Source organism: Leguminivora glycinivorella, chromosome 8 (genome assembly GCF_023078275.1).
Source record: "Leguminivora glycinivorella isolate SPB_JAAS2020 chromosome 8, LegGlyc_1.1, whole genome shotgun sequence".
Lineage (NCBI taxonomy): Eukaryota > Metazoa > Arthropoda > Insecta > Lepidoptera > Tortricidae > Leguminivora > Leguminivora glycinivorella.
Window position 1 is genome coordinate 18,561,425 of NC_062978.1, and position 12,142 is coordinate 18,573,566.

The 12,142-nt window shown below is 36.8% G+C and overlaps 1 protein-coding gene across 1 annotated transcript in view; it reads right to left on the minus strand.

Annotated features, from left to right (window-relative positions):
* Window positions 1-11,372, minus strand: part of LOC125228963 (fatty acid synthase-like) — a 33,220-nt gene extending 21,848 nt beyond the window's left edge. The window contains exons 1-4 of the mRNA XM_048133698.1: window positions 11,198-11,372; window positions 10,110-10,302; window positions 4,248-4,371; window positions 2,514-2,717 (exon numbers count right to left, since the gene is read on the minus strand). Coding sequence (XP_047989655.1) covers window positions 2,514-2,717; window positions 4,248-4,371; window positions 10,110-10,302; window positions 11,198-11,344 — 668 coding nt within the window. The 5' untranslated portion in view covers window positions 11,345-11,372. The remainder of the gene's footprint in view (window positions 1-2,513; window positions 2,718-4,247; window positions 4,372-10,109; window positions 10,303-11,197) is intronic.
* Window positions 11,373-12,142: the final 770 nt, after the last annotated feature.

A 12,142-nucleotide genomic window follows, 5' to 3' on the forward strand; every position in this document is an offset into this window, starting at 1 on the left:
TATAATGATGAAAATTTGAGTGCAAATAATTTTTAAGAAAAAAATACCGCCGCCTTTGGGGTTCTGGTGAAATCTACTTGCGAATGTTGGATTATGTAGAAATGTGTAAGTATTTTTTTAAACTGCTTTTAATGCTTTATTTGATGGCAACAAAAATCAATATACGTATACCGTTAAGGTTTGAGGAGTTTCCTGAATTCCTCTGGAATCCGATTATAAGAAATCGAAGCTTGACAAAATTTGACTAGAAAACTCAATATGCTTAACAATAATAACTAAATAAATGTTACTGTTCTGAACTTAAATGCATGCTGTTCTTATAAAAATACCAAAGTCACTATAAGCGTGTGTTGGATTTGCCATTATAATATTTAATAATTGTAACATTTTAAGGTACGTTTCTCTCAAACATTTAAATTTATGGCAATAATGTCGGTAGACAAAGAAACCGGGTCTGTTGGCAAGTTTACCTGGACTGGTTATAAAAGGGACTGCTCGTCGGCGAGCAGTCACTTTTAGTTCTACCAGCGCCACGAACAGAGATAAGTACCTTAATCTGATTATTTAATAATAATAATTGCCTGAATTAATTTATGAAATTATTTTAAGTACCTTAATCTGATTATTTAATAAATATAAATACCTGAATTAATTTATGAAATTATTCAATGAAAATTATCTGAATTAGTTTATGGAATTATTCAATGAAAATTGTCTGAATTAATTTATGAAATGGATTAATAAAAATGTATTTAAAAAGTTAATATGTTTTAGTGTTTCGTAATAACTCGACAACAACACTGTTTATGTCTGATTATTTCATAATAATTGCCTGAATTTAACTATGAAATTAATTAATGAAAACTACCTGAATAAATTGATAAAGTTGACTAATGAAATTGTAATTAAAAATTAGTAGATATATTTTACTATTTCATTATACGAAACTTAATAGTAACCCTGTTTATGATTTTACTCCCTTGTCGAGTATTTGATGTGTTTCCAACAAGTAAATATATTGGTGTCATTGCTTTATAACCAATGCAGTTTTATTATGTCCCGTATTTGCCAATTGAATTACATATTTAAATTTATTCCAAAAACAAATCAGGATTGCTTAAACGGCGAATTGCCCAAACTGTAAAACAAATATATGTTTATAATTATTTTATCATATTAGTCACTTCAGGTCATATGACATTTGAGTAAAGATAATTTGTTCTTTGGAAGTTAGTTATTTCGTCATATTAGTAGTCACTTCAGGTCATATGACATTTGAGTAAACGTAATTTGTTCCTTGTAAGTTAGTTACCTTTCTTGAAGTAAAAACGTTGATTATTATTTTGAACAAAAAAAGGCTGTTTATTATACCCCTTTAACATACTCGGTCGCATAATTAAATTGATATGATCTCTCATACAAACAAAATAAAGACGTTTCATTATATATCCAAAATGTTAAATCGTGCCGTTCAGATTTGAGCAGTTCCGTTCTGACCATCATCAGCAGTTCCACTGCACCAAATGTCACTGTTCCGTACGTAAATGCATGCTGTTCCTTCAAAAACACAAAAATCACCATATGTATTTCAGATTTGAGGAGTTCCCTCGATTTCTCCAGGATCCCATCATCAGAACTAGGTTCTGAGAAAAATGGGACCAATCTGTATGCATATACATTATACATTCAATAAAAAAAAAATTTCAAAATCGGTCCAGTAACGACGGAGATATCGAGGAACAAATTTACATAAAAAAAAACATACAGACGAATTGAAACCGTCCTTCCTTGAGAGATATGAGGCGACGGTTAAAAATACAGACGAATTGAGAACCCCTTCCTTTGAGATTTGAGGCGGCGGTTAAAAATTGATTCGTGCTGCACTACTCCAATATACATAGGTACAACAATGAAAAGTACAGTACTATCGATAACCAACATGGTGGTAGGATTGGTAGGTGTCGTCTTACGTACCTTACCAAAACCCTTGTGCAGCATATGTGCAAAACGAAGGACGCTAGACATAGACACATGTTCATACCTGATATTTCGCCACGTGAACTGCTAGGGTGCTATCGACAGTCAAGCAAATCTTGTCACTAAAAAAGGTCCCAAAGAAATAGTACATTACATCAGAGGCCGGGAAAATGAGGATTTCCGGCCAAGTGGGTATATACGGCCGAGCGAGCGTGCGACCGAGGCCGGATAGGGATACGAGGCCGGGAATCCGTTTTCACGCCGAGGCATGTATAGTGCTTTTCTCAAACATACAATGAAATAAAAAAAATGCTGCTAAAGGACAATATTTTATAAAAAAAAGTTACTTTGCAGGCCTAGGCCTAAATAATAATATGAAATTCCTTTACAGTCCTCTCGAGTTGTTGCGCCCAAAAAGCGATACTTCCCAGCCCATTGTAAAGAACGTAAAGACAATATTTCATTGCATGTTTGAGAAAAGTTTATTTCGCGCCTTTTTTCAGAGACAAGGTTTGCTTGACCAATAGTTTTATTACCTGCCGAGATGTATAGAAGTTTGCGGGTGCAGGCACAAGTTACAGCCAGCAACGACGGCCGCCTCGCAGTCACCGCGCGTCATGGCTTGGTAGGCCTGCTCCAGGGCCACTGCTGAGCTGCAGCAGCCTCCGTCCAAGGACATCGACGGCCCCTTCGCGTTCAGCCAGTATGACACGCGATTGGCGAACATTGACCTGCTGCATCTGGGGTCAGGGAAATAATAGCACATTGTGCAACAAGGGGAGGAAGTACGAAAGTAAGTTAAATCGCGACGGCTTGCCGGAGCAATTTAAAGACTCGAGTTAGTAATATTCATACTCCCCGAGTTACACACAATGTTAGTTACATCACACTCGCAATGTAAAAAATATGTAAACAGATGTAAAAAAAGTTAAGTAAGGTACGAGAAATTTCATTATTCTCTTGGGAGAACGATTTTTCTATAACTCACGCTCCGCCTGCGTGCAATAGCACATTTAAAGTGTAGGTGTGATGAAAAATATTTCTCTGTTCTGTGGCCGTAACAAACCGAAAAAGTCTTGCTATGTGAGGAATTCAGAAGCGAAAAAAAAAACAATATTATCACCATACTAGCTAACAAAGGGGAAATATTAACTGTGAAACATCAAAACAAATCAAATTCGCATCAATTTAAGATTCGATTCGATTCGCACGTCGATTTGTCAAAGACGGACAAACAAACAGACACACATACTTTCCAATTTATAATATTAGTATGGATTGCAACATTGTCATGCCTTTTTGAAGTATCAAGGGAGCCTTTACCAGTTATTGGTGAAAAAAATCATACAGTTAGTAAAATACATAAAGGGCATATCCTATTGGGATCTAAAGAGCTGGTTCTTAGGAGAACAACCACGAACATTTCAAAGAAAAGCTCTGCTCTCAGATGTCTCGATAGAAAGGCTCAATTGACATTTAAGGTTCGGCCACACTAGGGCGTTTTGATAGCGTAGCGTTAGCGGAGAGGAATGCTAGCGCATGCGCTGCCGATACGCTCGCGCGGCGGCATTGTGAGCGGACTTGTCTGAATATGGATTAAATATTAACCATTTAGCTAATTGTTTTTTTCCAAAATGTTGTTTCGATTTCTTATGTGTCATTCAATACTTATTAGAAGTTTACAGTTGCAAAATATAGGCTTACAAGTTACGCAAAACTTTCAAATGTAAATGGTTTTTGTAAGCCGCTTACGGTAAGTTTTAACTACTTTCGTAAGCTGAAAATTTTCAAGTGTAAATGGGTACGAGTTTGCTTTCGGAAGCGACTCACAGCTTATCAGAATAAATGGATAAGTTTTGGACTAAGGCCGCTTTTACACCTGTAAGTTGCTTACGTAAATCTTTCGTAAGCAACTTATGGTTCCATTTATGGTTACACTTATGAAAAACATATCGTAAGTTTTGCTTACGGAAGTTTTGAGATTTTCAACTTACTGAAAGTTTTACTACCCCATTTACATTGAACTTACGAAAACTGAAAGTTTTTAATTTTTGAAAATAGCGGCTGATATGGGAATGACATTTCCGCGCGATTGAAAACGCTCGCAGGCGCACCGCCATCATTGCGCTGTGCTAACGCTGCGCCTGCGCTCTCAAAACGCGCTAGTGTGGCCGAGCTTTTAGAGTTTATACCTAGCACAATAATACGATACATTTCTGAATAAGTTTTCGAATATCAACATCACTCTGGTAGTAAATAAATGTTCTTACCCGACTATCCCTAAACCCGTCTTCTCCTGGGCACCGAAGTAAAACAGTACCTTGTCACTCTCTGACAAGGAAGTTCCGATGAAAACACCCACTTTCTTTCCAGACAAATGTTCTGGGTTTACTCCTGTAATTTCATAAAAATACATAATAGGCTACTTGACCCTTTTTTAAAGTCTATCTTATATTATTAATTAGTAATTACTGTCCAATTAACTGAAAAAAAATATTAGCATATTTTATTACGACTTGAAAACCGCAAAAAATAGTACATTACGATACAAGTGCGTAAAAAAGGAAGTTCGAAACGAGTGGCGATAAATTAAAACACGACCGAAGGGAGTGTTTTAAATCGACACGAGTTACGAGTTTCCTTTTCGCACGTGTATCGTACGACGTTTTTCAGGCTCATCTGTACTGTCCAAGGGACCCCGCGCCTCGTAAGCGCTAGACCTAAACACATGCAATATACCTATACCCTATTCGTTTAATAAAGTTAATAGAACGCCGCCTCTGTTGCACTTTTGTATGCAAATGAAAAGGACAAAAAACAACTGCTTTCTTCGACTCGCGCTTCCCAGTGGCGGGGCAAGACCTAAATTTGATGTGGGCAAGATAGGTACATTTTGCGAGGCCCCCTGATACTAGTTCCAGATATTGCTAGCTGTTTTTAGGGTTCCGTAGGCAACTAGGAACCCTTTTCCTATTTTGAATTAGCTGGAATTATTGTAAACAAAGGTGTGACCGGTGCTATATAATTTTTAAGAAAAAAAACCGCCGCTTTTGGGGTTCTGGTGAAAGGTACTTGCGGATGTTGGATTATATAGAAATGTGTAGGTAATTTTTAAAACTGCTTTTAATATAAACCTTTGATTATATGTAATGAATATACGTATACCGGTAACTGCAGCGCCGGCCCGTGCACTCGATCAGGGTAGAGCGAGTTTGAGTTTCGGCGCTCTTCCCAGTTTTTACGACGTAGATAAAAATATCGAAATTTTTTTCATAGTAATGCCGTAATTTGAAGGTTAACGCAATACCTACAGAATTTATGGATTTCATCATACAGAGTACGAAAGGGACTGAACTTTCTCAGTCGCGCCCTAGTATGGTTACGTGGGGCTGAACGTGGATATCATGTACATAAAATAACAAACAAAATGGAGTCTTATAGTGGCTAAGTCAGGAAAGCAGACTTGACATAAAAACGCGTGCGCGGAATTTTTCCTAAGTAACTAAAAGAGAACTGATATAAATAGTAAGTACGAGCGAAGCGAGCGCGATTTTTTTTTCCTATTGACGCAATTTATTAAGACAACCCGCTAGCGGGGCAGCAGCGAGCTTCCAAGCTTTGATCAACTGCAGAGCTGCGGTCTTTGGCATATTTCGGGGTATTTTGTTTTGACCTCAAAGGGCGCCGATGTTCCCGACTTTTAGGCCTTATATTTCGCCATCACTATTATTTTTATAATACTAAGAGTATTAAGACATTAACTGCGAACTCGATTGTCACCGTCGGGATACCCATTTCGGTATTTTGCCACTAAGTGCCCTTCGGGATCTTAGTCCTTTGAAGTTCGCTCATCATCTCCTGTGACTCACAAAATTGCGCCTAAATGAGACGTTTTACGCCTTTGGATTTATGAGGAACTCCGCTTTGGACTATCGGATATACTCATATTTTTGCATTTGGATAGCGATGTAAGTTTGTCGTTCGGCCGCACAACAATGTGGTTGGTCAAGGGCTAGAATCCTTCTTTTACGGCGCCCTTATGAATGTTGGTATATGTTGGCAATGTGGTGCAACTTTCCACTTAATCTGAATTACAAATCTAGATTTTCAATAGCTGGATTAATTCCCGACTCCTCTCGCCGGTTTGTGATATACATATGTGCGCGCCCACGCAATGTATAATTTTTTTGTATGGATTTTTCCACATTCTCGATTTTGGCGCCCCCTCTCCATGTGGTGCCTAGAGCGGCCGCTCCGCTCGCTCTACCCTTAATCCGGCCTTGCCGGTAAGGTTTGAGGAGTTTCCTCAATTCCTCATGAATCCGACATCCGATTACATATAAGAAATCGAGCTTGACAGAATTTGACTTGAAAACTCAATACGTAAAGCATAACAAAGAGAACAAATCTCCTAACAAATAAATGTCACTATTCTGAACTTAAATGCATGCTGTTATTATAAAAATACGAAAGTCACTATAAGTGTTGCCATTCATTTTGAAGAGTTCCGTTCTGATTTCTGATATTTTTTTCCATACAATTTCAAAAAAAAATTAAAAAATATGAATGCAATTTTACTAAGTTTTAAAAATAAAATTTTAGCAAAATATGCTATCTATGATATTTAAGGTACTACTTTCCCTCCATGTGGCATCGCCGTGGGACGCTCTGTATAGATGACATATTGTAACGTCATTTACTTGACATTAACTTTAATGTTATTCTTAAGGTTAATACTAATTGATTAATTTAGGTATTATACATGAAAACGAAATAGTACATTACGATACAAGTGCGTAAAAAAGGAAGTTCGAAACGAGTGGCGATAAATTAAAACACGACCGAAGGGAGTGTTTTAAATCGACACGAGTTACGAATTTCCTTTTCGCACGTGTATCGTACGACGTTTTTCAGTACAGATGAGCCTCCGTTAGTTTCGACCTGGCATATAATGAACCACTTCTCGAACTAATGCGTAAAAAAACGACCATCTGTACTGAAAACATTATTGTCCCCTCACTAGCTCGGAAACACGTGTTTTGTCCTTTAATACCAGCGGGTAAAAACGCATTTTATCCACTAGTGGGTAAAGTAATTTGACCTTGAATAAAGTCAAATCAACTGCTTTAAAATTGATAAAAGTAGGTGAATCAAGTAATAAAGATGATTTACCACCTGCGGAACTACTGGAAGCAGTGATAAACGCATTTTTTGCGTTGTAGTTTCCTCGCTATAGTGAGGGGAAAAGTTTTGTGTTACACTCGGGTGCAAATGTATTTTACTTCTCGTGTGTTAAAAAACTCGCAAGTTCAGGATTCTATTTTCGAACCACTCGCTTCGCTCGTGGTTCAACTATAGAATCCTTTCACTTGCTCGTTTTTCAATTCCACACTCGGCGTTAAAATACAACTTTGCCCCCTTGTATAACAAATAACTATTTTCGAATTTAACAAAACGTTGTATACGGGTTAGTTCCTGATAATCAGTGATCGGGGATTTGGATGCCACACGGGGTGAATGACCTCAAACATTATGCTAGTATGGATATGACGCGGGATTCCAGGCTTTATGTGGTTAGAAAAAGGACAGTTTTTTATCATAATATATGTACTTTATTTGACGACTGGTCTGGCTCAGTCGGTAGTGACCCTGCCTGCTAAGCCGCGGTCCTGGGTTCGAATCCCGGTAAGGGCATTTATTTGTGTGATGAGCACAGATATTTGTTCCAGAGTCATGGATGTTTTCTATGTATATAACTATGTATTTATCTATTTAAGTATGTATATCGTCGCTTAGCACTCATAGTACAAGTTTTGCTTAGTTTGGGGCTAAGTTGATCTGTGTAAGGTGTCCCCAATATTTATTGATTTATTTATTTTATTATCAATTTATTGCTATTACGGGTCAATGTTTTAAATGCGAAATCAAATTATCATTGTTATTACTGATGATTTTTTTTTCTTAATTAGTTAAGTATAGGCCTCACTTACAATAAAATATATCATAAATAAAAATTCACTTTATTATCGATAGAAAATTTAGTGCAAAATGAACACATATATTTATATTATTTTCATAGTGGCAAACAAAGTTTAATGGCTTTTTTATTCTAAACGTAAATAATACCTACATTTCTGTACTAAGTATTCCATTATTTTTATACACGGTGTTTCCGGTATCACTCAAAACCTCAGACACCCCAACTGATTTTTATTTTTTTAAACTCATCTAGAGTGTTCATCTTTCAATCTGATCGTTACTTTTTTTTTAATTGAATTTTTAATTTTCTGTACAGCTCTACTTGACTTTTAGCTCTACAAGTCTACACTCAATAAAATAATTGCTAACTACCATCATAAACCATAAGACTATTTATTTGTGGACGTTACTGCAACGACATAAGGTTTACCAATAGACAGCTAAGATGTCACTGTAAAACACTTTAAAGCTTTGTCACAGTAAACTTCAAATTGGACAGGTAATCGCAGTAAGCAAATAAACTCAATATTCAAAATGACAAGGTTGTAATTAGGTAGGAGTTCAATTTATTATGACTTATGATAAACATTAAGATTAAACTGACAAACAACGTCAAACTAGTAGCGGAAAAAATAATCGTCCAAGTAACCGGCCAGTATTAATACCCCTAAATACTGAAAAAAGGTAAACAACCTCTAGCAATGCGATATACACAATGTTGTATTACGAGTACAATAGAATGGGCACGTAAAAAATAACTAATAATACTAATTTAAATAAAAATATTACCCCCATCAAGATATAGCTCAATCGATTCTACTATCGATTCTGAACAAAGTGTTTTCAGGTTTTTAGTGTTAAGTGAAACACGGTGTATAATAGTTCCTATTTATCATAGTTCCTATTTATATTATCATAAGTTCATAACCAACACTTGCTTATTCAATATACTTTATTCTATAAATATATTACCTACACGGGAATTTCGTTTATTTTTCGACCAGTTACTTGTAACTTCATTGTTTATTAGCTACGGTAGTTGCTTACCATCTGACCCGTCTGATCATTTGTCTACTATGACATAAGAAAAATTATCACGGGCCGGACGGCATATCCATATCACTGTTTCTACTTGACATCCCGCAGTGTGGCATCCAAATCCCCGATCACTGCTGATAATGAACCTAACGACTTGTCGAATTTAACGGAAAATAAAAATGAACACGGTGTATAACATCACACAATGAGTTTATGTGGATTTTATTGAGATATTATTCCGTATTACATACATTACAATCGCAAGGTATTATTCATTAAAAATGATTTAAGTATACCTATTTCACTGTTTTTTTACAACTTAATTAGCCAGTCAAATATAATTTTATCGTATGCCATTTAATCATTCTACGAAGCAAAGTTATGCTTATTATATTTATCCCAATTCATCGTTATAACAATTTACATTATGCACATTAGCATTATACGTAATCTATTATGCGAAATAATTATATGCGTATTCAACGTTATGCGTAATAAACGTTATGCCAATTCATATTAGGAGGTATTAAGTTATGCGAATTAATATAGACCCGAATGAATCATTATGATTAATGTCATTGTCGACCAAGCAAGAATAGTAGCGAAAAATGGTAGAATACATTCAATACTTGTCTGTAGGTATTTAATGTATTCTACTTTACTGAAATAAACTTTAATTCCTTTTTTAACCCCGACGCAAAAACGACGGGGTATTATAAGTTTGACGTGTCTGTCTGTCTGTCTGTCTGTTTGTCTGTCTGTGTGTGTGTCAGTCTGTGGCATCGTAGCTCCCGAACGGATGAACCGATTTAAATTTAGTTTTTATGTCTGAAAGCTGAGTTAGTCGGGAGTGTTCTTAGCCATGTTTCATGAAAATCGGTCTTCTGTGTCGCAGTCGGGGGTTTTTTCAAAATTTTAATTTTGTGGTTAGGTTATCGAAATCGTCCTTTCGGGAGTCTTTAGTACCTACCTACTTAAACTAGGTTCCCTTATGTCCGTCTATTATAGATCTGCCTATCTGTCTGACGTATAATCGTACAAATTCGACATGGGTACAGTAAATCCTACGAGATGTACCCATTGGAGCGAACCTAAGTATATTTACGTAATAGTACCTGCATCATAGATGGCTTGGTAAACGTGTTCGAGAATTTTCCTCGACATGGGGTCCATATTCATGCCCATGCGAAATGGAACCCTGAAGTACTGCCCGTCGAACTTGTCCAGATCTGGAATGAGACCCACGTGGTCAGGCACCTCTGGGCTCTTGTACTCCCAACGGGGCTTGGTGCCTGCTATCGGGTCCACCTGCATATAACATAAGTGACATAAGTAAATAAGGTACTTAATAGACCAAAGTATGATCTCAATCTTACTCAGGCCGACTTAGCCCCAGCCCCCAAACCTGCTAAATATATGATCGCGGTTCCAAACCTCGGCCTCGGCTGAGACTTTCATCCATACTAATATTATAAATGGGAAAGTGTGTGTCTGTTTGCTTTTTATAATTTTTTGTTGTTGGCAAAAAAAGGATTTTGAAGGAAAATGTGGAAGAAAATACGCCCCCCCCCCCCCCCCTCCCAACTCCAAAATTTACCAATGAAAAAGTATGAAAATTTTATCAAATATTGGTTTTATGATAAATATTACAGGAAATGTAAAGTCAACTTGTCTTAAAATTTTTTTTTTTAAATCACAAAAAAAAATCAAATTTTTACTTTCATTTAAACCACCATTGTGTTGTGGATGTATATCGTACTTCAAATTAAGTATAAGTACAAGTATTTATACGAGAAATATGAGATTATTTTAACTATTGAAAGTGTCTACGGAACCCTCGGTGGGCGAGTCCGACTCGCACATGGCCGGTTTTTTTTTAAGTGGAGATAGTCGAAGGGGTGGAAAGGCACATAGGCTACCTTTTGTCTCTTTCTAACGCCCCCACTTCCTTAAAATGGGAGTGGAAGTTTGTATGGAACATTTCGCAATTTTAATATTTGCCAGTCGTATTTTTGATGAAGGAAAAGTTTGTGAGAAAATGCCGGACTAGTTATATGCCTCTGGATTAGAAAGTTAGATGACATAAGCTTTCGTATAACTAGTGTCTACGCCTCATGAGTCATGAGCTGTAGCAAAATGCCAGGATATCAAGAAAGGAGAGTTTTTACCATTCTCCATTTAATATAAAATGGAGTCAGATTACCTTGTTGTATAGTACTTCGGAGAACTCCTTAACATGACGTATGCTCGGATAGATTCCGGACACGCCAGAGATGACCACACGCTCGCCATCGCGCGGGCCCGCCTCAGAAGCCTCAACCACGTGGAGTTCCTGCGGAGAAGGTGCCATTATACCACTGACCACGACTTGAACACGACAGAATGTCGACTAATTTACAGTGTTTATAAATGCCTTTTTATATACTAACCTGAATTGTCTAGGGGACTCTTGAATGACATAGTACGCAACAGGTACAGGTTAAGTGTTTTTATTTTGAATTTGTACCTATTAGGGATTCCTAATGATTGTGGTAGGTAATGGTGGTGGTGGATTGTTGAGATATTTGCTCTCTTACCAAAATTAGATTATAAAAACTAGGTTATAAACATTAGGTTAATAAATTAATAATGGAATTGTAACTAACACACTTGCTCAATATGTGTCAAATTGTCAATACAACTATCATTTACTTACCACACATGCTCTGGAAAGGTTCAGATACGGAATCGCAGTGACGCATCGTATGCCTATGTTTTTACCGCATCACACCGCTGCTCAAAATACGCAGACGGTACGGAAACGCAGTGACTTTCGTATGGGGAACGTCATGCGTTTCCGTACCGTCGTCAATGAAAAGAAAATTTTTTGAGCAGCGGTGTGAGGAGCATGCGGTAAATACGGTACGGATACGATGCGTCACTACGATTCCGTACCGTCACCGTTTTTTAAGCAGCGGTGTGGTCGCACCTTAATACAACTCTCATTTACTTATTTTGACATGCTCTGGAAAGGTTCAGATCTATGTAGTTCGGATATGCCTATGTTTTTACATGCATTTTTTACTTTCTTTCGTAACGAAAATCTTTTAGAAAAATAAAAGTCGTATTTATTAAACATATTTATTAGGAAATTTATCATCGCGTGGGA